The sequence below is a fragment of the Octopus bimaculoides genome, chromosome 5, assembly GCF_046866305.1.
Source record: "Octopus bimaculoides isolate indiv1 chromosome 5, ASM4686630v1, whole genome shotgun sequence".
NCBI lineage: Eukaryota > Metazoa > Mollusca > Cephalopoda > Octopoda > Octopodidae > Octopus > Octopus bimaculoides.
In genome coordinates, this window is record NC_142932.1 from 6,028,158 (window position 1) to 6,052,793 (window position 24,636).

The following is a 24,636-nucleotide window of genomic DNA, read 5'->3' on the forward strand; positions in this document are numbered from 1 at the left end:
CAACATAGACAACTTTGCATAAAATTTTCACTACTTCCATGAACAATGTCTTCAAAAAGTTCTCTGAGACATATTAATATTGGCTCCTTAAATAGCACAAAGACATCAAAGAAACAACCGCATACATCAAGGAAAAAAAATCATCCTTTCAAGTTATAAACAACATGCAAATTCAAAATGTCACATTTACTGATGATCATCAGTCGACCTCACATACATAAGCTAAAACTGCAACTGAGAATAGCCTCATTCTTTAGGACCAGAAAATATTTCAGCTCCTAAAAATTGATGACTACAAAACCCAAATAAGATCTAGAATGAGATACAGCTCCCACACTGAGGATTGTACTGTCACATTTTAGATTGAAAACTGGATGACAAAAAAACTCATTTACCAATAAACTTCAAGCTCTGCAATAGACAATTTTCTAGAGCAACTACAATAGTGTCTGTTCTTTGAAGATAGCTCACTGCAAACTCATTCCTCCTAAGACCAAGCAACACACCCATGTCTTCTCCTTGTCAGTCATACGCACCTTTCTAAGCATGCACCAACAGTTGTGTCTTGGTCTTTCTTCCCTAGATTTTCTTTTCCAAATGCATCAATTTATGGATGTCTAAGCTGAATATCAATGGCATTAATCTTATCACTTCTGAAGGGCTTTCAAAAGCTATAGATACAGCCTTTTCCTCCAGACATAAGCGTAACATTAAGGAGAAAAAAAGTTCACTGTCTACATTTCTTTCAGCTTTGTCTTTTGATTACAGAAGAAGAAAAAAAAAAAATCACGTATATTACTACACTGAAAAAGTTAAATACACATTCAGAGAACATCCAATGAAACGTATACTAAAATATGTTAGCCCTTCAAATGAATGTTAAAACTATTTAGAATTTTAAAAGCCACATGTTGAGCATTACTTTTCAAATTTGGTAATATTCTTTCTATAAAGTAAAATGGAAATATTTTAAATAGCCAAACAAAATCAATGATTACTGTTTTAAATCCCAGAAGTACTTACAAGGATTGAATAAAAGGCAAAGCTGAACTTTTTAAGAGCTACTTATATAACAAGTTGTTATCAAGCAATCAAACCAGTATATAAAAATATTATGAAAGGGTGCTCAGAATCTTGGAAGCGGTTATAAGTAATATGACTAAATATATTATTGTCTATCTACAACACTAAAATTTGCTTTGCAGTTTTCACCTGAATTTCCATATAACAATTTTTTGTCTACACATTTCTGTGATTCTTACTATATTCTTTTACTTCAGCCAACTGACTGAGGTCATGCTGGAGCACTGCCTTTTAGTCGAAGAAATCGCCCCCTGGACTTATTCTATCAGTCTCTTCTGCTGAACTAAGTTACAGGAACATAAACACACCAACATTGGTTGTCAAGCGATGGTGGGGGTGGGGGAAGACACAAACACAAACATAAACACAAATATATACATACATTATATATGAAGAAGAATGTTCTCTATGTGGCTTGTGTGTTTTCTCGTCTACGTTTTGTTTGCAATGTCCTGTACCCAGATATGCACCTATACATACAGGTGGATGTCGGTATGCACATACCTGTACGTATATATGCATATACTCATTTACTATTTGTTTTTACATGACTGAACGCAGCGTCTCCAATTTGTAAGTAGTTTTCGTAACTTTATATTTTCCGACGCTACTCTATCTCTTTCTCTTCCTCTATCATTTTTTCCCCCCTCTCGTTCTTCCTCTTTACTACTACTTATCTCGCTTTACCCCTCTCGTTCTTCCTCTGTTACTACTACGTATCTTTTTTCCCCCTCGTATTTCCTCTCTTTCTCTTTTCCTCTCGTTGCTCACCTATTCTTCTACTTCCTCCCTTTGTTTCTCCCTCTAGCACTCTCTCTCTTCCCCTTACACCGGCATGGTCACATGCTTCCGGTCAATAATCCTTTTCTTCCTTGGCTATCACCGAGCAAACACGCGAACTACTTCGTCCCTTTCAAGTTCGTGCCTCACAGCGTTCATACACACATAATTTTTCTCGTCTGGCCATAAAGCCTTTTCTGTTTGTTTTCCTGTCTTGTTTTTTGTCCGCCACTACATTCCTCCATGGCAAGATTTAATTTGTGTATACAAATTTAATTTGCGGTCCATGGGAAGAGCCGTTTTAACGATGCGTCCTGCCCAGCTCTTCGAAACGCCGGTGTTAAAACGGGGGTAGCTGATGAAGAAGAATGTTCTCTATGTGGCTTGTGTGTTTTCTCGTCTACGTTTTGTTTGCAATGTTCTGTACCCAGATATGCACCTATACATACAGGTGGATGTCGGTATGCACATACCTGTACGTATATATGCATATACTCATTTACTATTTGTTTATATATATATATATATATATATATATATACACACACACACACACGATGGGTTTCTTTCAGTATCCATCTACCAAATCCACTCACAAAGCTTTGGTTGGCCCAAAGCTATAGTAGAAGACACTTGCCCAAGGTGCCACACAGCAGGACTAAACCCGGAATCGTGTGGTTGGGAAGCAAGCTTCTTACAAAGTGTCAAAGAAATAGTAATGAAAATTCATTTCCCATTTTTGTAGTGCTAGACCTACCCAATTCATGCAAGCAAAGAAAAAAGTAATACTATAACAAGGTATGAAATGAAAAAACAAAATAATTCATTTTAAAATCCACTCTTGGATGTTTGCATGGAATGGAACACACTGAAGATTTTCTATGGCTGGATACCCTTCTTGTTGTCAACCCTCTACTGGTTTACAAACAAGGTAATATTTCTTCATGACCATGAAGGTTTTCACAGAAGATTGAAGATGAATGACACTGCTTGTATTATGGTGACACACTTTTACAACTATCAGACAATAAGTAGAAATATTCAAACAGAATATTTTTCTAAAAGGGAAGGTTATCAGTTGAAATTAATTCCATCTAAATATTTTTGGTTCTTAAAACTCTTTACCTCAAAATTTCTTAGAAATTGTGTTATGGTAACACAGATCTATACTTTAGATAGCAGTGAATAATAACAGTAATATTAAATATTTAAAAATATAGAAGAGTTGGTTTATATGATGTGTGTGGGTGGAGATCCATAATGACCCCACCCATGCTAATGCCATGGGAAAAGCACATATATGAAGAGATTAAATTATCTAAATTTATATCAAGGAAACAAAACCTAAAATAAAATTCTAACCTCTTCTTTTCGCACTTCAGAATGAAGTAGTGGTGACATGAAGGACACCCAGACATAAAAAAAATCTGCCTCAGTGAATTCTGCCCAACCCACCCAAACATAGAAAAGTGCATGCCAAAATGACAAGCGATTTTCAAGATTAACGAGAGAGAGAGAGAGAGAGAGATGTGGAAATTCTAGTTAAGGAAATGAAAACTTATTTCTGAAACTGCTAGCTGTATTTGCCTGAGTGTTGATAATAAAGTGTTTCCCTACATGCAAAATGTAAGTTATGAAATATATGAAGCGATTTAACAAGTATGACACTGAGAAAACAGACAATTTTCAAAGCTGTATACAAGTAACATTTAATAGTGAGAAGGAAAAGGGGACACAGACATATGACTCTTTTCTTAGTCTCCAAGTCTGATAGGAAGTTTTCCTTAATTCAGATGCTTTCAAAAGAGTTGAGTACTTTAAGAGAATCCAAAGGCCTAGTGGTGATGTCAGACCAAGTGACAGGTTAAATACCGCCTAAGAACACATACTATCTTACCAAAAAGCTACCAGACAACTTTTGTCACTCACAAGGTTTTGTTTGGTGGTCAATCTGAGACTAGAAGAGAAGTGAGATTGAACTTGAAACCATCTAGTTGCAAAACGAACTTTTAAACCACGTGCAACACACTGAATGTACAATAGGTCATCAGCTTTTGTCACAAGTGAGGTGGCTGTTCCAGTTTAAATATGTGATGCAACTAAACATTGTCTTATTGCATGTGAATAGAATGTAGAAAGTAGTAAGGTCAGATCTCAGGATGTTGGGTGTTAAATAAGGACAAAGAATTGAAAAATGAAGAGATATACGACATGGATGACCTTTCCTACATGGACAAAATATACACACATACACATTTGTTATTCTAAACTAATTTTCATTATCATTAATATTTCTAAATACATAAATGTTGACAATGCACAGAATTGTTTCATGTGGAGTGTAAATATTCATGTTTCATGATATATTCTAAAAATTAACAAGATCAACTATGCTGCATGGTTGATCTGCACAGATTAGTTTCCTTAAATACAAATAAATTCATTCTATATTTTCCCTGTTCAGACCATTAATCTGAAGCAATGAAACAATTATATATAAATTTAACAAAATAATTACCTATTTATTATCCTCCAATATTTAAGTCAACAAGGTTGCGATAACCATACTCTCATGCGGTTTCCTTCATTCTATTTGTTCTTGAATTACTGTTCCTTTTCGTTTCATGAGAAAGCTAACCAGTGGCGTAATTATCTCCCTCTATGTTATTCTTATCTCCCTTTAAATACTTTCTAGGTCTCTTGTACCCCGAGTATAAGATAACCCAACTACAACAGATTGCTAAATATTGTATACATCTTGCTTAACATAAAAAAGAAAAACAAAACCGACCGGGGTTGGTTTGAGAAACTAGAATTAAATATGAATTTACGGAGCACAAAATCAAGTATAAAATACTGTTAGCTATATATGTAGAGTAAATGACAAACAAATATCGCCACAAATTCGTTTTCGAAGGAATGTGTAGCAGATATGGGTGAGTCTGGAGTTAAGCATCAAAATTACTATTTGCAGTGGCTCATGAATAATCAATCTCATAATATTTATCATTTGGTTGAAGGAGAAAATATTGTCACCATCATTATGGTGGAAAAAAAAAACTTTTGAACTTTCAGCACCTTTTATCTAAACACCAAAACAGACTGCAATGAATGGAAATTACCAACTACATTTAAAAACATTATTTTTAAATGATATAGCTGTATTAATGCAGTGAGTGTTCTGTTCACAATATTACTGTAACGTTTGTGAGTGCTTGGCAGCTCAGCTACAAGTCTACAGAATTTGTATATAAATCATTTATACATAAGTAAATAAAACCATATACATAACTGTGATCCTGTCAACATTTCAAAACCTATCAGATCAGTTGCAATAACATAAAGACATACATTAAATACTTAATATTATTCAACCTAAAAATTTTGTATTCATATTCAATCAAAGCCAACTTTGCCTTTTATCATTCTAGAACAGATTGATAAAGTATCAGTAACACATTGAAATCATTCTTCAATTACGTGGGTTTGGTGATTAATGTCAAGTATAATGTATAACAATAATGAAGAAATTTAAATTTTTATATTTGAACGAATTTTCAGTAACATTATTGAATTGATTTTCTGTTCTAACAAAAAGATGCTTTTAAAAATATTTATAATTATCAAGAAATTATTGGAGTAAGAATTATAGCAAGATTTTTTTTTTTTTAAATCACTCAATACAAAATTTCAGCTAAGTTAAACAATCAGTTTTCTCAAGTAAACAGCTTGATTTCAGGAATCTCGCACATATTAACATTCCCAGCAGCAACATGCACACAATCAATGTAGTTCAAATAATTACAAACAGATCCAAAGAAGAAAAAAAAGTTTTAGTTTGCTGGAAAATTCAGGAGTGATTTTTTCTATTTCCATTATCAATTCAAGAATTGGTAGGTGTATTGTTTAAAATGTACTGGTATATTTAATTTTGTCCCCAATTTCAATGTTTTAAATCTAATCAGAACTGACTTTATCTTTTATCTTCTAGAAGTGACAAAGCACTCACTAATAAGGATTTATTTATCAAATAATTATCCTCAATGAATTGGTGGTGTCCCACCTGTAGAAAAACAGAATCAACTCCTGCAGATTACATTTGCAGCCAAATTTGAACGGATAAAAGCCAAAGGCAACATCAACTAGGGTTTAATCTCAGAATGTGTAAGGATGAAGCTAAATATTTTAGCATAGGCAGTGCCCCAGCATGGCTGCAGTCTAATAGCTGAAACAATATATCTGGGGATTTATCAACTCACAAATATTACAATATTATGCACACACACCTGTTAATTCAAGCAGCCATTGTACAGCTGGAGCAGTGTTCATATGGCAGCATAAATATAATTTGAATGCTGATTTATGGTTGAGGTATAACTATTTAAAAACATGAATATATCTCTGGTACTAATTATTAAAGAAACAATTTGAAAATTAAACTTACTTGGTATTCATCTTGTGAGTAATAAATCCAAGATATGGGTCAAGTATCAAACTAGTTGCAAGATCATCATTTTCACACAGTTCTTTTGCCGTCATACCCGTGGAAGGACTATAACGGGAACTGCCTCCTTCAACAACCATTTTGATGAGGTTCTATAATTTAAAAAAATCTCTATAAATATCATGTAGAACAACGTATGTATACACAACTATTCAATACAAGCAAATTCCTAATGTCTAAAACTATAAACATTCAGGCAGCAAGAATTAATACCATTAATCTATATGAATTAGGAATTTGCTAGAAATCAAAAATAAAAAAGGAAACTAATAGAGGGATATTTTGAAAATTTATTTATCAAAACTAAAAGGTTAAAAAAAAAATTAAAATAAAGTAGCTTAAGAATGTCAAGATTTTATGCCATCTATTGGCTTCAACACAACTTTTAATGCTTACATTCCTAATATTTTCATTCCACTATTCTTGAAAAAACTTGCTCATAATTTTCTGTTGTAGTAGGGGTTTTTTAAAACCCTGATAATCCTTATTTAAGCACTTTGTCCTAGCTGACAGATTACCAATGAAACTTCAGCTAATTTTCCCCTAGAATAATCCAATATCTACAGCATGTTCCAGAAGTTGCACACCATCCTGGTTTTTTAAAAAAAATACACCAATTATTTTTAACAAAAACCAGAATGGTGCACAACTTTTGGGAAACCCTGTATATTTGGGTTTTTTTTTTGTGATGCCATGTAAGAAGTACCCAGTATATTTTGTAAAGTGGTTGGCGTTAGGAAGGGCATCCAGTTGTAGAAACCAAAACAGATAAAGGAAACTTGGTGCAGCTCCTTAGCTTGCCAGCTCTTGTCAAGCCATGCCAACATGCACAATGGATATATGATGATGATTACTGAAAATTTTGAACTTAGTTTTCACCTTCTTTGTTGCAGACAACCTAAGTGTTAACAGATTATTTCCATTCTGAACCCGATCTGTCATAATAACCAAAACCGGCTCCTACTACAATAACTATTGACAAGTAATTGATTTTTGCACACTCACCAACAAAATCTAGAATAGAAAAATGTATGTAAAACACACATACAATTTAAATTGTTTGTAGATAGAAAATCTAGAAAGACATTTTCATATCCCATACAAAAGACAAATGTTGACATCCCCTTTACGTATGATACCCTTCTAATTGAAGGAACATTTCCCAACAGCTTGGTAGGCTGAGATACACAAGTGTCCTGTTCTAAGATACAATGAAACAATTGCAGTAGATATGAACTTCTGGCTTATTTTGTCTTTACATCCAACATTTTTTAAGCATATAAAATGTTATTTTCGTTGAATATACTTTTCAGTCTTTTATAATTAATTTGTAATATGTTAGTTATACATAAACAGGATGCACAACACCGTATCCCCCTCATTAGATTACATGGAAATTACATTTTCAGAATTATTCAAATTTATGGCATGGTTTATGACATGTATAAATGCCTTGGAAGTCATAGGTTGCAGTTTTCAATCTAATATATTATGTACGAATCTTTAAATACAACTTATTTTTCCTTTCAAATTAGCTGTTTTCGTAATAGTACAAATTTTCATGTCTTTAACATTGAAAGTAGCACTCTTCAAGTTTTCTGGTCGAGTGAATGAAAAATCTTTATCATTTGTCCAGTACCTTAACTCAGCAAGCAGATTGAGTTTCAAATTTGTATATGATGCAATTTGATTTTACATATCTTGATAATATGTGGAAGTAATTAATAACATCTGGGAAATACCAATTCACAGCACAGATCAATGTCATTCCATTGAATACCAATGATTGAAACATAATTAGCATGGGGAGAGAAAAAAAAAAGACAACAAAAATTAACTGGCACGTGTATTTCGGAATAAATTTAAACTAATTTGATTTAGCATTTATTGTATATCATATTATAATATACGTGAAGAAATTTTAATGCTACATCTTGATGCAGGTTTTGTACTGCAAAATTGAATAGGTTTCAATGAATATCTTTGAGAATCCCAAATGTTTGTAGAATCTCTTAGATTTACTAATGAGCGAGTGAACCTATCAACAGATTGGAAGTACTAATGTGATATAGACACTGCCTGTAGATTGAATACTTTATGCTGAATATCAAGCCAAAAGCATGAGATCCAACAAACACTATAACAAAGTTGAAACAAAAAAAAAACTTACCAAGGCTACTCAATCATCGGTAATTCATTGTAAATATCACTAGTGGAAGAAAGAAAAGATTATTTTGCAAATAAAGAAGGACAAATAAAACTGCTGTAGAAAACAAATATTCAATCACAAGAATATTTGAAAAATATACTTTCTGAATGCTAAAATTGGAGATTAAAACGAGTTGAAATATAAGGGAGGCTATTGGCCAGTCAAAGTATCGCAGAGTTATGCTGTCATTGCTGACAATAAATATTACAATATACAAATCTTGTTTATTTTCTCTCATAGCATTGAGACAGAAAGCAAGATCTATTAAACAATAAATTAAACAGAAAAAAGAAAATGTTTCAAAAACATTAAATACGAAATCCTTGATAGACTGAGGAAAGAGATAACGTAAACATTATTTAAAACTGTTCCGTAAATAACTCTAACATCATATCACAGGTAGAAAATACAATTTACCACATTTAGTGAAATGTAAATTATAATTGCATATAAACACGAGTTAATTGTTAAAATTTGATTAACGGACCCCTACATCTGTAAACATTCTTATTCCAAGGCATGTGCATGCGAAGTTCTGCCGAGTGTTCCAATTGCAAAATATTGTCCAATTTTTAAACAATATTAGCTACATCAAATACAGTATTTTTAAGCATTTTATATATATTAGAACACAATCTATAAAACAAAAGTAGAACTGTATGCAGGTGATAAATTGTAAATAATATGTTTAAAGTAATATGAAAAGATATAACATACATTTGTCCCCATTGTCTTTGATTAAAAAAGTGTTCGTTAAGAACACGAAATGCTCATACCGTGTCTACGTCAAGTGTGAGTGAAATTTATAACAGGAAATGTTATAAAACAAAATCTAAAAGGACTACTCTGCTATTTGCTTGACGAGACAAAATTCTTTAAAAAGTAAATTTTTTTTTTTACATAAATAAAAATAGTTAAAGAACTGAATGTGTAGTATGCGAGTGAAGAATAGCAACAACCGGTAAGCCGTCGTTCTCACCACTCAAGACAGCCAACAAACTACCAGTTTGGCGAAAACCGTTAAATTATTAAGAGGATTCAACTTTAACCTTAAACACCAAATAAAATATTTCATCAATGATTCAAAACATATATTTTCGTCAGAAACGTTAAGGAAATAATTGTAATTATAATTACAAGAAAAACTCGAAACTGATAAAGGAAGGGTAACCCGATAACAATCACATTTGAAAAGCTGCAGCTATCAAATTACTTTAACGGACAAGAAGGCTGGGAGGCGAATAAAAGGGGATCTAACACATGAATCATAACGATCGTAATTATATACGTACGGCAATCTTCATAAAATTAGCTAAACCGTTTATCTTATTAAAAATCAAAACAGCGTATAGAAATTTGTTATTATTGCTAATATTTATTATAGTGGAATTTTTTTAAAATAATTTTCTAAACACAAAAAATTAATGTTTAATACATATGAAAGCCCAAAAGGAGTTGGTTCTCAGGAACATTATTTTAAAAGTAACTATATAAATCCTTCCTAATTAATGTAAAGGTGAAAGATGAAAAGGAACTGGTTTGAAACTTCAATGTGAAATCTTGAAATGCTTTCAATATGAAATCTAAAAGATGCACACATCACTACATGATGCAGTTGCTCTCAATGATGCAGAACGCAAAGCTCCACTCACCAGTGAACAGCAAGTATATGTTTGTACCTTTCAGAATGTGTAGTTGTTGTCTTTCAACTGTTTCAGCCAATGGCTGGAAACGGCCTACTTCCTATTTTTTAAAAATTAATTTTCAGTAAACATTTGTATGTGCTTTCCTACAAAGGCATACAAGCATTCAGCTTTGTAACACCGATAAGGAAGAACAGTGATACATAAACAACAGTTAAAAACAGAGAAAAAAAAAAGAAAAGAACACATTTAATCGATTCAGTTTAAGCTAGTTTTTGAAACTGAAGGAGCAAAACAAATCCCTTGAAATAAAAAATTTGAAACGGTAAGGAACTCAGCTATGCTAACGTGTTCCTCCTATTCTTTATTTCTTCCACAGTTTAAGCTAGAGATTCTGTGCTGCAGATAGGTTAAATAAAGGATTTAGCAATAACTAATTGAATAGATTCAAATCTATTGCAGCAATCAACGACAGTAAACACAAGAAAACAAAGCTTCATAGGGAGACACTACATGACTCCATAATCAGTTACTCACTATTGTTACACTGGTTTGAAAATAACATGCAACGGGCCAAAGAAAGCCTCTAAGATAAAATATTCTCTTCATAACAGTAAAACTTTCTGCGTGTGTGTGTGTGTGGTGGGGGAATCAGAATTTGGGAAAGTAATGACCGGCTAACATCTTTAACGAAATTATATAGCAGAGAGAGAGAGAGAGAGAGAGGGGTATGTGTTTATTGTCTGCTAGATTCTTCTGTTATATAGAACTGAAGCTACCATAGTCAATGGTCGTTGAAGCTTAACCGTTAATCCAAATGTTTTTCTTGATTTAATCTAAGAGTATAATAACGTTTACAGAAATAATCAGATGATTTTAAGATGTTGCAGATGCTTGTTACTAGTAAAGGAAATGCATTTAATGACATCACCTCTCAGACATTCTATTTGCTCAGTAAATGACTAACAGAATACGGCATGATGAATGTGTTTCCAACCAAATTAGCAAAACAAAAATCGAAATACTTCCCATGCGAACCCAATTTGTTCATGATAGTGGTATAATAAATGCATGAAAACTAATAATGCAGAGGATTAATTACACATTTTTTGTTAATTTAGTAATTAAAGATTAAACACACAAAACTGTGTAAAAAAGATATCGTGAATCATTAGATATCAGAAGTGTGTAGAGGGTAATAACCGTTTATTAAATCCTAATGAAGGAGATGAGATAATTAATGTCTAAAATTATCGTTTTTAATCCCAAGTTTATTTAACCTGAAATTCCCAATTATTTATTATAATCCAGTTTTCTGCTTAAATCGAACAGGAACAGGATAACAAGACAATGTCAGGCTGACGTAAGGGACATTACTAGAAAATAGTGAAAACCAGTAGATATATTCAGGAGAGGCCGTCATATTGCTATTGCATATTATTGAAGTTTCACAGAAGTATTACGATCTAAATACCAAACGGTTAACGAGAGAAAAGCTACCAACAAATATTTTCCATTTTAGTAATAACGAAAGAACTATAAAGACACTACGGTGACTCTCCATGACAACTACCGTTTAAAAAGAATTATATATATACATACACACACTTGTATTACTTCGATCGTTAGAGAACAAAGATCAAGATACACAAAGATTTTATCGTCTCTCAGAAATAAATCATTACAAACACACATGTTGAACGAACCAGATGATGAGAAATGATGACAACAATGTTTGTTATTTCGTGTGAAGGGAGGGAGGGATGGTCAAGGATAAAAAGCCAAATATCTATCTATCTATCTATCTACATACATGTATATATATATATATGCATACATATATATATATATATAAGAAAAATTTGAAGGACGATAATCCGGGAAAATATTGCAATAAATGACGTAAAAAAAGTCGAAATGTCAACTGAAAAATACGGGTGGCAACAAAGTACAATAAGAGAGAAACAAGACCTGACAATTAGGTTAGTCAAAAATGATATACGGATGGAATTAGAAATTATGTTGATTTCCACAACCACCTTCTTTCTGGTATTAATTTTTAAAAAAGTTTCCTGGTTGGATTGTAAAAGCGAAAGATAAGGAAAACCTACCATGAAGAATGTCTGTCAATAGACAGAAAAAGAGATACGAGAAATTTAGTGTATATGTGTATATATATATTCATTAAACTAGATAACACTGCAAAAATGCATCTTATCTATTTCTATCAGTATCTATATAGGTAATTAGAGTTTCGAGTAGTGTGAAGTAAGGCAGGAGGGCCATGTTGATTTTATCGAATGCCTAATTCTTTTAATTCCACAACCGAGAGAGAAAGAGACAGAATATTAGAGAGGGGGGGAAGGAAAATAGTAAGTTACATATACACATATGTGTTGTGTATGTGTAAAAATAAATATATATATATATAGTTTTGGGGAAAAGAACCAAGGTTCATGAACTCATTGATGAAAATGCAGTCACATATAGAAAAATTAATAATTAAAAGCACAATCTTATGATATTTACTTTGTATTATATTATACTTATTTATTGTGCTTTTAATTATTAATTATTAATTTTTCTGTGACAGTGGATTTTCATCGATGAGTTCATGAACCGTGGTTCTTTTCCCTAAAACTATATATTTATATATAGTTTACTCTGTAAAGCTCAATTTAATTTTAATTTTTTATAAATTGCTTTTAATTGAGTTTTACCTGTAATTTTGGATTTTGTCCCTAATATTATATATATATATATATATATATATATATATATATATATATATATATATATATATATATATATATATATATATAGGGTGAGAGAGAGGGGAGCGAGACATAGTAATAGCTCTCTCTATATATATATATAGTGTGTGAGATTGAGATAGAGTAATAGCTACATATAGAGAAGGGGGGAGATTACGATAGAGTAATGGCTACATATAGAGAGAGGGAGTGAGATAGACAAAATAACAGTTACAAAGAGAGCACATCTAAATGTGTTATGTATGTATTTGTATATTTGCCCAAAAGTTTTGACAGCCGAGACTTTCATTTCATGATTTAAGAAGAAAAAAAAGACCCTCACTAGACTAAACTATATGAAATCGACTAGGTTAAACAGATGTAAGTTAGTGCGGTTTTTCGCATTTAAATATGAAAAAGTGGATTTGAAGGGGAAACAGAAACGATTTAAAATACATTAAGTTGGGGAACTTGAACTTTTGTTCTAGAAATAGCTATATGTAACGAATATATTTCAATATCCTCCTTCAGGATGGGAATTCAAATCTCATCGGCAAGCAAGCATGAAATAGGTGGGTGTGTGTGATCGGGTTTATATAATTCGCTCATATGATAATGGAGGAGAGAATTTAAACAAACAAATCTAGATTTTTGTCTTTTAGTGAGCGTATATATATTTTTCTGAGATAGATCTAACATTTATTGAGACTAAAGACGAAAATAAAATCCGAAGTAACGCACCGTTTAGGTGTATGTGAACTTAATAATGGCCATAAAGTAGGGGACTGTTATTGATTGTGCAACAGTACCAAAAACAATCCCCCATATTATGGCCAGTTGCATGAAGTAGCGCAACCGAAGTAAATTTTTCATTCTGCAAGGCAACAATATTAGAATTCTATGTCAATGTCGATAATAATAAAATAGAATGAAAGGATCACAAGTTATACTATTTAGTTAGCTTTAAAATGACTATTATTCTCAAACAACGGCTCCGACTGAAACATATTAGAAAAGCTCGATGTATGAAGGAAAAAAGCGAACGAGAAAGGAAAAAAAAAGCTAAATAGTAGTTTTATAATCACACCTAATTGTCTTACCGTTGTGTAATTCGTGTATAAAGAGGAGGTTTTTAAATGGTAATTATACGACATCTCGATTCCCCCATTTCTCAATAAAAACTAAGAGAGAACATCTTTTTGTTTTTTTTTATTATTCCAATGACAAAATATAGAAGAAAAAAATTTAACAGCTTTTCGATTGAACTGTATTTAGAAACGAGATAAAAACCTTGAAGATTATTTGAAGAGAGGGAAATTGTTTAAAGAGACAGAAAATTAGGGAAAAATTCGAAAATCTTTACCTAGTTTCTTCCAGCTCAGCTAGAACAGCAACCTGTGTAGTGTTCCATTGCAATATGGCTGTCGTCGTGGAGCTCCGACGAACATATAATGAAAACAGAGTCCCTTGAGAATGGCAAAAAAATTTCAATGAAAGTTTACAATTAGCTTATTTTTTTGCCAAAAATATAACTTAGATGCATTACCAACGTCTATGTTTGTATTGAGCAGTTGTATTTTGCAATAATTAAATGAATTAAATTTTTTTGTTTCGTGTATTTTCTTTTCTCGACTGAGGCGTAGGAATACATTCACGGTTGGACACGAAGTAGAGGTCTATTATCGGTTGTTTTTATGTTGAAAATAAAGCCTCCATTTTATGGCCATACTGATAGTGCTTAGGAGGTTTGCAACTTACAGATGGTAGAAAGAAAAGCAATAGCAAAATTAATTTCTATACTCTTAGAATATTTATTTTCTATTGCCAATAATAAAAATTAAATATACGGTTGAGAAAGAAAACGCAAAATAAAGTTTGCTGTAATGAAAATTAATTAGTTATTATTTGATGGATAATATTTTACTTGAGATAATGTTATCGTCTGCATTATGAAATTGAACACAATATATCAGTTGTAATATTACAGAACATCTTATTTTTTTAGTTGCTGCTCTCTATTTTATTTATTTATTTACCTGTAGTGTATAAATAATATTTTTCACCTCCTCCCCATAAATATTTAATAAATTAGAGACCGGGAAAATGAGGCTTGTGTCGTTTATGCCTTGCCCAAGAAAATTACCTCTTGAGTTCACCGTCTAAAACTCCGGTTTATAATGCATATATAGTCAATTATATATAATGCAAATAAAGATATAGGCATATTCATACACCAATTATGCTTTTATGCATTACGTACACACACGTGTATATATTTATGTCTATACTATCTATGTATCTATACGCACATATGCAGAAATTTAGTATATATAGTAGTACATTTAAACCCCCAAATATGTTTCTTTTTAGATTAATATAAAATTCATTTTTGTGTCAGTTTTCAACAGTGATATGTATATAAAGGATAAAATTTGAACTTAAGAAACACTACAATCGTCTGATCTATATGTATTTCCTATAAAAGGAGACATGCTCTAAAGTATCTCGAACTTATGAGTGACGAGTGGGATGCCTCTTCACTGCAGTTATATTTATTTATACATTTACTATTTACAAACATCTGTTTAAGCTTTGTCTCCAGAAATGCAATTAAAAAAAATGAATAAAAATTTTCTGGAAAACTCTTTTAGACACGGGAGAAATGTATTGTTATCCCCCCTCCTACTTCTTTCTTCCTTACTGCATTTAAAGTTTAAAACAGCGATATTTATGATTATTGAAAATGACGACAAAGACGATGACGAACGATATCTGTTATTTTTAAGCTTCATATTATTTCTAAGCTTAAAGTAAAAAGCATTTTTATATGCTGCAATGTCTTTATCAATCAGTGCGCTGTGTAAAGATGGTTGAGTGAGTAGTTTGTTATGGTTTAATGATGATAATAATAATAATAACAATAATAATAAAGTATCTAAAACTAAAAACGACAACTAAACAAAGATAAAACAGATAGGCGGTTCCATTTAATCTGAGAGTTAGTAATGATCATCTCCAGTATCTTCACCGTCACCATCATGTTTTTATTATTACAAAGTTAGAAGTTATCGCTATTATAATCTTCCTCCTCCCCGCAAATCATTTTTATTTATAAAATCGTGGCGGATGGCAGCAGAAGCGGTAGAACCTCAAACAAAAACAAACAAAAAATTGTCTAACGTCTTGATAGTTCAAATCAAGCCGTGATTGACTTGGCCTCTTTCATCCATTCGGGGTCGAGAAAATAATTTCCAGTTGCTGTTAGTGTTTAACTCCCAGCAGGTGATGAATTCAGGTTGAAAAGGCTTATATGATCCAAGTTATTTCCTCTATGAATGCATTATATACATAAAAACAAACAATACATTCCGTGTGATATGAAAGAAATTCAACTGCTATTTCTAGCAAGCAGAGTACTAAGTTAGAGGCTTTCTTATTGTCAGTTGCCGTTGGCTAACACTAGTCCAGCCCAGCCCTGATCGAGCAGATTTATGATTAAAAAGATTTCCGCTGTGAGAATCACGTCTCTTTGTTTTTCTTCTTTTTTTTTCAGTATAGTTCATCTTCGATCACATTGCCTAATGTTTACTTTTATATATTTTTTTTAAGATTGTAGGATAATATGAGGGAGACTGGGCTGCTATTTCAAGCAGATCGAGCAGCTACGTAGACGCTTAAGTACCAGTTATACACCAAGATTGATATTAAATCAATAAACGAGAGGTGGGGAACCGTTTTATGTTGGAAGGCCACATAGTTGTCATCTGACAAGGTCACATTTGAAATAATAATTATTATTACTATTATTGTTGTTGTTGTTCATAAAATCTCTAACAAAATGTTTAAAGGGCGGAGTTTTGGAATAAGCATTCACGTCGTAACGTCGGGCTTCTGTTTTTAACCCAATTGTTATTATCTTATCTAAATAATAACATGTGATAAGGAAATATACACGTCTTCTAAAAATTCGTAATTTGTTGAAAAGATAGGCTTTAAATAAAATTGAATCGGCCAAAATATATTCCAGTATAACGATTTCCTTTCAAACGTTGTACTTCTTTTATAAGGCCGCATTTCGCCCTTCATAAGACCGCAGGACTCCCATCTTCGAACTAAAACCTTGTATTTGTGCCTGTGATAGAACTCACCGAAATATATATATTTTTTTCGCTCCAATCAATGTTTAATGCAGGTTTCTCTTTGCCGAAAAGTTTACAGAACAATTAAAAAGTTAGAATTCTTAACACGTTACTTTTATTTCTATTATAATCCACAACTAGAATGTATTAAAGGAATATTAACTAGATCCATTCACTGATAGTTTATTTTATCCACCCCCGAAGGGATGGAAGGCATAGTTGACCGCGGCAGGATTTGAACAAAGACGAGAAAATTCACGGTTAAAATACGACAGGTATTTTGTCCGCCGGCTCCCTAATGCTTCTACCATCCACCGCCATGATAAGATTTCACTTTCGAATAGCTTCATTTTGCCTTTGCGAACCAGCGAGGTGTAACTTATACCTCCATATCGGTCGTTCGCATACTAAGAATAGCAACCAGATATTCTTTAAACTATGGTCAGTAGTCTAAGATTTGAGGTTTCAAATTCTTGCCTGGACTTCCTATTACCCACCTAGTCATCTTGAAAGAGGGGGCATCTTGGACTGTGGTGATTCAGTTTATACTTAAAAACAACAAAAAGACGGAATGGTTACGGTTGGAATGCCTCTCTCTCTCTCTATATATATATATATGTGTGTGTGTGTGTGTATGAGAGCTGTTCTGGAGCTAAATGACTGGATATCAAACTAAAGAATAATAATCTATTTTGTTATTTGTCCTAGAAATAACTGTCAAATTTCCCCAAATTACTGCTATTATCTTAAATAAAAAATATATTAGAGCGGATAAATACCAATCCTTCCCCTCCAAAAATACTTGAACTTTTTGGTTCTGCCACCTCTTTATTAATGACATCAATATAACTTCTTTCTTCGCCATGGTGTTGGGCAAGTTGAAAAATTTTAAACTACCTTAATTTTGTTAAATATGACAATTTGTCGATTCTGTTTTCAATCCTCACAGACTCCCCGTGGAGAAACACTGTATTAGAGAATGTAGTTAGTTCGTGACTTACAAAAATGATGGGATGGACACGGCTGGAACGCCTTTGGTTATATATATAGTTTTGTTCGTGCCTATGAGAAATGCATGAATGTTACGTATCATTTTTTCTTCAGTCTTTAATGACTGTTCTCATCATTAAGTAATTTTTTAATTAAATTAAAATGTCTAGTCTTACTGCATGAAGTATGCTTGTGTCCACCACTTTAAGCAGCAGTTAATCCCACCACCACCACCACCACAAATTATTGAATGTTAGCCTAGTCTTGTGCTTATGTAAGGAAATCGATTTTTTAAAAAACAAAATTCCTCTCTATCTCTCTTGTTACCATTTTCTCATCCACCCTCTACTTCTGTTCATGCGGTGTTTTGTTTTATTTTCATTACCTATCTTCTATTGTTTACTGTTCACATCAAGAAACCTTTCTAGAAATATTAAATCGACTCGGTGCTTGACAACTAAATTTATTTCACCGACTTCTTATTTCAGAATTGACCTCGGTGCGATTTGAGCTCATTACATAAACAGCCATAACTAAGCATTGTTGTACCTCAGCACGTTATTCAATAAAATCATCATTAAATACGAAACACCGCAAGCATTTACGTCCAAAGCTCTAATGATTCTATCAATTCATCGACCTCATCAACAAGGCTGTCGTAAATTGCATTAAAAGCTTCCTACCCGGACAAAGCAATGTACTAATCTATACGTAGTGTTAGACCCCCGAAATCTAAAGGGCCTCCTAGCAACTGCCCAGTGTGCCCATGCTTTAAGATAGCACTGCCCACCAAGTTTCGTAACAATGTACTAGTTAATTTCTTACCAATACTGTTTTATGGTACTGTACTATAAAAATGTATTGAGCAAGTTTGTTTGAATCCATTTCTCTTCACTTAAGCTTTACCCAATTCATTCCTACTAAAAATAGCAGCTAAATCTCCCTCAGATCACCACCATTCATCATGCATAGGATAATATAGTTAAGGCGATTATTGAGATTAGGACATCACTTTAGTTACGTCAATTAGTGTTTATGTCAAGGGAAAGTGATGTCCTAAACTCAATAATTGCCTATTTCTTGATATACAGAAAAAATAAAGTTGGGATGGACACGACGAGAACGTCTTTTTCAAAGGTCTGTCCACTCGATCAAGTTTGACCTGGGACTATATAACTAACGAAAATATTGCGAGCCAACGATGGAACCTCTATGTGGTCCCTCGATATGCTAGAAACTCCAGTCGACCCTCTAAGTACTCCCACCTTATCTTAAATAAAAACCAGATATAGCAAAACTAAATAAATAAACATAGAAAGGAAAAAAGAGAAAGTTGGAATGATTACGACGGGAACGCCTCTGATTATACGTCTGCTGAATCAAAGTTGACCCAGGAAATCACAATAACAACTTTCTTGAGAAAGCTGTAAACATCGTGTGATCTCATTCCTCCTCCCCTCTCTTATAAATTGTGAGATTTTAAGCCTTCGGAAGAAACCATTTGATTTCTTATGGTACGGTTAGCTCAGTGGCAAAGAGTGGGTTTTTGGTTGCCCTGTGCAGTAGGCAAATTGGCCGCCATCTTCTGAAATATAACAAACCTTCGACTACAGCAAATGCATATATAAAGTGGCCATCCTGTACTGTCCCTACTCATTCCATGCTACTTTGGGTTGGTCCCAGACCAACTTTGTTCTATCAGATCTATTATTAAAGGCATTCCGTCCGCGATCATCCCATAATCGCTATTCTGTTATGCGTAAGAAACCCAAGACGGCATTTCCTGACACGTCATTTTCTAAGGTTTAAGGTGGAGAGGATGTACAGGAGATTTGGTTGCTATTTCTAGCAATTAAACTGATCACATAGACGCTCCTTCATTGCCTCGTATCTATTTTTCTTTAGTAGTTTTTTAGCTCCAGGTAGGACCTGATCGGGCCGATAGACCTCTTATGAATGGACATCTCAGCGGTGATCATTTCTACTTTTTTGTATATCAGGTATTATCCATTGTCTAATGAATGCATTATTTATGATGGTAAGACGTTATTTAAGGGGGGTTTACCTGTTACTTATAGAACCTTATATACTTATATAGAGCAAGCATGGACAACCTTTTTTCGAGAAACGGGCCGCATAAAACGTGACTCTTTATCAAGCGGGCCGCATGAGACGTGGTCTATCATCAGGCAGGCCGCACTACTAAAAAAAATGTTATTTTCCTCGTGAAATCAGGCGTGCCGTTCAGAAAGTTTTACGTGTCGCATGCAGTCTTTCGCTTGCAATTTGCCCTTGACCATTGGCTTCTTCGTCGACTCGTTTTAATATTTTTTTTTTGTTTGATTAACCCCAGATCAGATCTGATCGAGCGAACAGACTTATGATTATAGGCATTCTAGCTGTGCCTATCCCAACTGTTTCGTGTATCGGGAACTTATTACATTGTCCAGTGTATCTTTATTTAAGATACATAAAATACATTGTCTGAAGCTAGGATTTTAGATTCGTTTGTGCCAGTTTCTTTGACAGTTAAAATAGTCATCGCTGTTGTATCTTGTAGTGGGGGTGGGGGTCATTTTGCCAATAACAGGTACATGCATTGGTTCAATTTCAACTTTTGTTATTATTAGTCCACTTGCAAACTAATTAAGCAATTAACAAATCAGTTCGATCTATCAATCATTTCGTTGCTATTCATGACCTCACCAATGATGTCCTTTCATTACTCCAGGTCTGTCGTTGTCTCCAAACTGGCTCTTTTGACTTTTGTTACTGTAATTATATTTTTGGGAATGCTGTGTGAATGTAAGCATGTATATTGGCGATCGTTTGGATCAGTTGGGTTTTATTTCTTCTAAATATTTTATGGTTACTCTCTATGTGGACAGACTCTATCTCTATCTCTCTCTCTCTCTCTCTCTCTCTCTGTTATAGCGCGCCTTCTTGTCGTTAGCTTTTGGCAGATCACAGTTTATAGTTGAGTCTTCCTTTTTTATTCTTCTCTCTCAAAGGACAATATTTTCCCATAACCGAGTAAAAGGCTTTCTTTTGTAATTCCCCATATTTTTCCAATTTGAGTTTCGGATCTCCAATTTTTGTGAAATTTATTTAATTTATTTATTTTCTCATCTCTTGTAATCCAGTCTATTAACTGTTTTGTCCTGTTGTCACCCATACTGTGGACGTGTGTACCTCATTTCCATTTTAACGATTTTATAAATTTGACAATGTCAATTAGTTTTGCTCCCCGATCCATTCCGTTGGTCTATGGTCATTCGACATTCTTCCAGGATTTTTTTTTTCTAGGTTCCTCAGCCGCATTCAGCCCACGTAAAATTGTAATACAGAAGCAATTATTTTTTCCTTCTTCCAATAGAATAAAATTGAGAATGAGAGACATCATTGACTTCACTAATCAACTTCATTTTTTAAGAAAACGTCATTTTTCATTCCATAATATTTAAAATGTGATCCACAGAAACCACGACGTCTAATAGTTTCCAGAGTCCTATGAAAGTGAAAGTATTTTCTCTATCAAAAGTAGGTGTTTTCTTTGACTAAAAAATGAAAGTGACTTTCCTAAGCAATACGGATGTGCGCTTGTTTCCCTACAAAATGAAACTAGTAAAAAAGGAAGTAAAATAATAGACAGTAGAATGCCGGCTCGATTCGAGAAAACAACTAGTGTGACAGTGTTATAGTTGTTGGATCGACCATACATTTTGATTGCGTGTTTAATTAACGTGAGCAAAGCATGACTTTTAATTACTTTTAACATGAGCGAAGCATAACTTAATTACTCAAGCGTATCATCGAATGGTGAAAGAAAATAGTTTTAAACTATTGATTCTCAACTGAGGTCTACATAAATTTTTTGAGGGGTCCATGCAACAGAACAGTAAACTGGAGATCTACAATAGTATTATAAAGACCCCTGAAAAAATTTTGCTTTATATGTATGTATTGGTATTTATTGCAAGAAACGTTTTATATAGTTCACCCTACACAATTGTTAAAAACAAAATAGGAATTTTGAAAGAAGTTTCTATAAAACTACTCTATAAACATCGGGGATCTACCTGGGGACTATGGGGATCTACCTGGATAAAATAGTGAAAAAAGGGGTCTGTAGATAAAAAAAAAATGGTTGAGAACCCCTGGTTTAAACGATTAACAGCTGGAAGTTTTTAAGTTGGACCTACAAAATGTCTTGGCATACCTATATAAGGTGACCATCAGCCGACTTTGTTTCCTCGTAAACTCTCAGAAAAATGGATAATTCTTTGATGAAATTTTCTACAAATAACTTTCAGATGGTGTAGATTACGATTATATCATACCTTAATGGGGGTGGAGCAATGGGAAGACGTGAGACAATAAAGTCGTAGTCGGGCACACTTATGTAGTTATGCCAGTGATTTCTGATTGTTGTAAGTCAGGCGTAGGTAACCTTTTTCGAGATGCGAACCGCATGGAAAATGTTTCCTCATCAGGCAATTTTTTGTTAGGCAGGCCATTCAGAAAGTTCCCCAGGTTGCCATGTCTTCTGTAGATAAAGAAGTGTAATGCTGTTAGATGTACAGCATTCTTTTATCAAGGAACAGCTTGTAATGTAAGTGCTTTCTAGATTAATGGTGTCATGCAACACCATTTATTAAATTGGTTTACAGTACGTGGAAGGTCAATCATTCTCTGCATTTTGTCAATCTCGTTATGCATGCAACAAAAAATCATATTTAGTCACACTAAAAATACAAAAAAGAAATAGATGAGACATTGGGACTCATCGCACATGATTAAATTCTAATTTATATTTTATCTTTTACTTGTTACAGTAATTGCACAATAGCCATGGTGGGTCACCATTTGAAGGGTCTTTTCGAACAAATTGCCCCAAAACTTATTTTCTTTAAAGTCTGGTAATTATTCTGTTGATCTCTATGCCAAATTGCTAAGTTAAGGAGACAAACCAGCACCAGTTTTCCAGCAGCATGAGAACAAGCATAGAGGCACTCACTAACTTACATATATACACACACACACATACACATATATCAATATATAAGAGTAAGATCCAAGTGTAGGAAGTTTGTAAACTTCAAGCACTCTGTGGCAGGTAAAGAAAACAAAAAGTGGACTGTGTACATATACAATGCTAGCATAGAAAGCGGACGTTAAACGATGATGATGATGATGATGATATATATACATGCATGCATATTATATATATGATATATGTTATATATTATACTAGCTGAGTAACCTGGCATTGCTGGACAATTTTCACAGTAGAATACCTTTATTTCAATTCTTTTTTTTCTTCTATGTCAGACCATGTCTTCCCCTATGGATAGGCGTCTTGATCAGGACAAATTTCTGCAGTATTTTTTGGCAGTTTATAATGTCTTGATAAAAGAAGCTTTTTCTTTTTCTATTTGGTGCATAGATGTAAAGATTTTACTTACCATAAAAACCCATGTTATTTACGCACTTTTTTATGCAAAAATAAACTTTAGGGGGTGTGTGAATTACATGTGTATGTAGATCGTTTCCAGAATTTTTTTTGAAATTTTTTTGTTGCAAAAAGACATACAAAATGTAAACATTCATACCGGAAGTTGACTTATTTAATGTCAGAAAAGGTTTTTACAGAAAAAATAATGGCTTAAATGTGAAGTTGACTTTTATTTATGCTAGATGGTATAATGCTTACTTTTTCTGTATAAATTTACTAAAACCATTAAATGGTTAACTACTTTTTGAAGTCTGGTGTTCATGCTGGTAAACATGGTCCAGGCTATATTTTACATTGCTTGGAGTTATATTTAATTTCTTCTTCGCAGTAAACAATTCATAAGTTCTGCCCATGCTGACAATAACAGTAATGACAAATTTTTAAGTTTGCTTGACATTATAAGAGTGAAAGGGATTCAAATTTTGATACTCATAGGTTCTGTCAAGAATAGGAGGGAAATAATTCTGTTTACAGTTTGATTGGTCACCTTCCTCTGTCGCTTGAGTCATCCAAGCTGATGTTTATTGGTAATTAAACTTAACTTTCAGCTTTGTTTTTGTTGGTAATTCTTAACAATTTTTCCTGTGATCATGGTTTGAGAAGACATACAGCAGTATGCTAAAGATCGGACATAATCTCTTGTGGGCAAGAAATGTAAAATAAAGTTTATTATAAACAATACAAACACTTTGTAATTTAAAAGCTTTCAATGTGATACTTGTTAAACAGAAATTTCATTTTTTTAATGAAAATTTAATAAAATCTAATCATAAGTAAGTGAAATTATGCTAAATACAACTAAATTGAAGACCTTTGTTGGCAATTCTGAAAACTTTTGGGTGCGAATTTTATATGAGTAGAAGCTTTTTTTAATAAATTTTATCCCGAAAATCACCTGCGTAACTTACACAGGTGCACAATTTACATGGGTTTTTACAGTACTTCCTACTCTTGAACATCCAATATAAAACTGACCATGAGTGAAGCAGAGCTCTTCAAGGTGTAGACCAGCAACTGAAA

The 24,636-nt window shown here is 33.1% G+C and overlaps 1 protein-coding gene across 3 annotated transcripts in view; it reads right to left on the reverse strand.

Moving 5' to 3' along the window:
• The window catches only part of LOC106875752 (uncharacterized), a 31,736-nt gene extending 17,345 nt beyond the window's left edge, over positions 1-14,391 (reverse strand). The window contains exons 1-3 of one of the 3 annotated variants that reach the window (XM_014924006.3): positions 14,336-14,391; positions 8,538-8,576; positions 6,308-6,459 (exon numbers count right to left, since the gene is read on the reverse strand). In XM_014924006.3, coding sequence (XP_014779492.1) covers positions 6,308-6,447 — 140 coding nt within the window. In that variant the 5' untranslated portion in view covers positions 6,448-6,459; positions 8,538-8,576; positions 14,336-14,391. Of the gene's footprint in view, positions 1-6,307; positions 6,460-8,537; positions 8,577-14,072; positions 14,161-14,335 lie in introns of those variants that run through there. The other 2 variants (XM_014924007.3, XM_052967974.2) reach the window with 2 other exon arrangements.
• Positions 14,392-24,636: the final 10,245 nt, after the last annotated feature.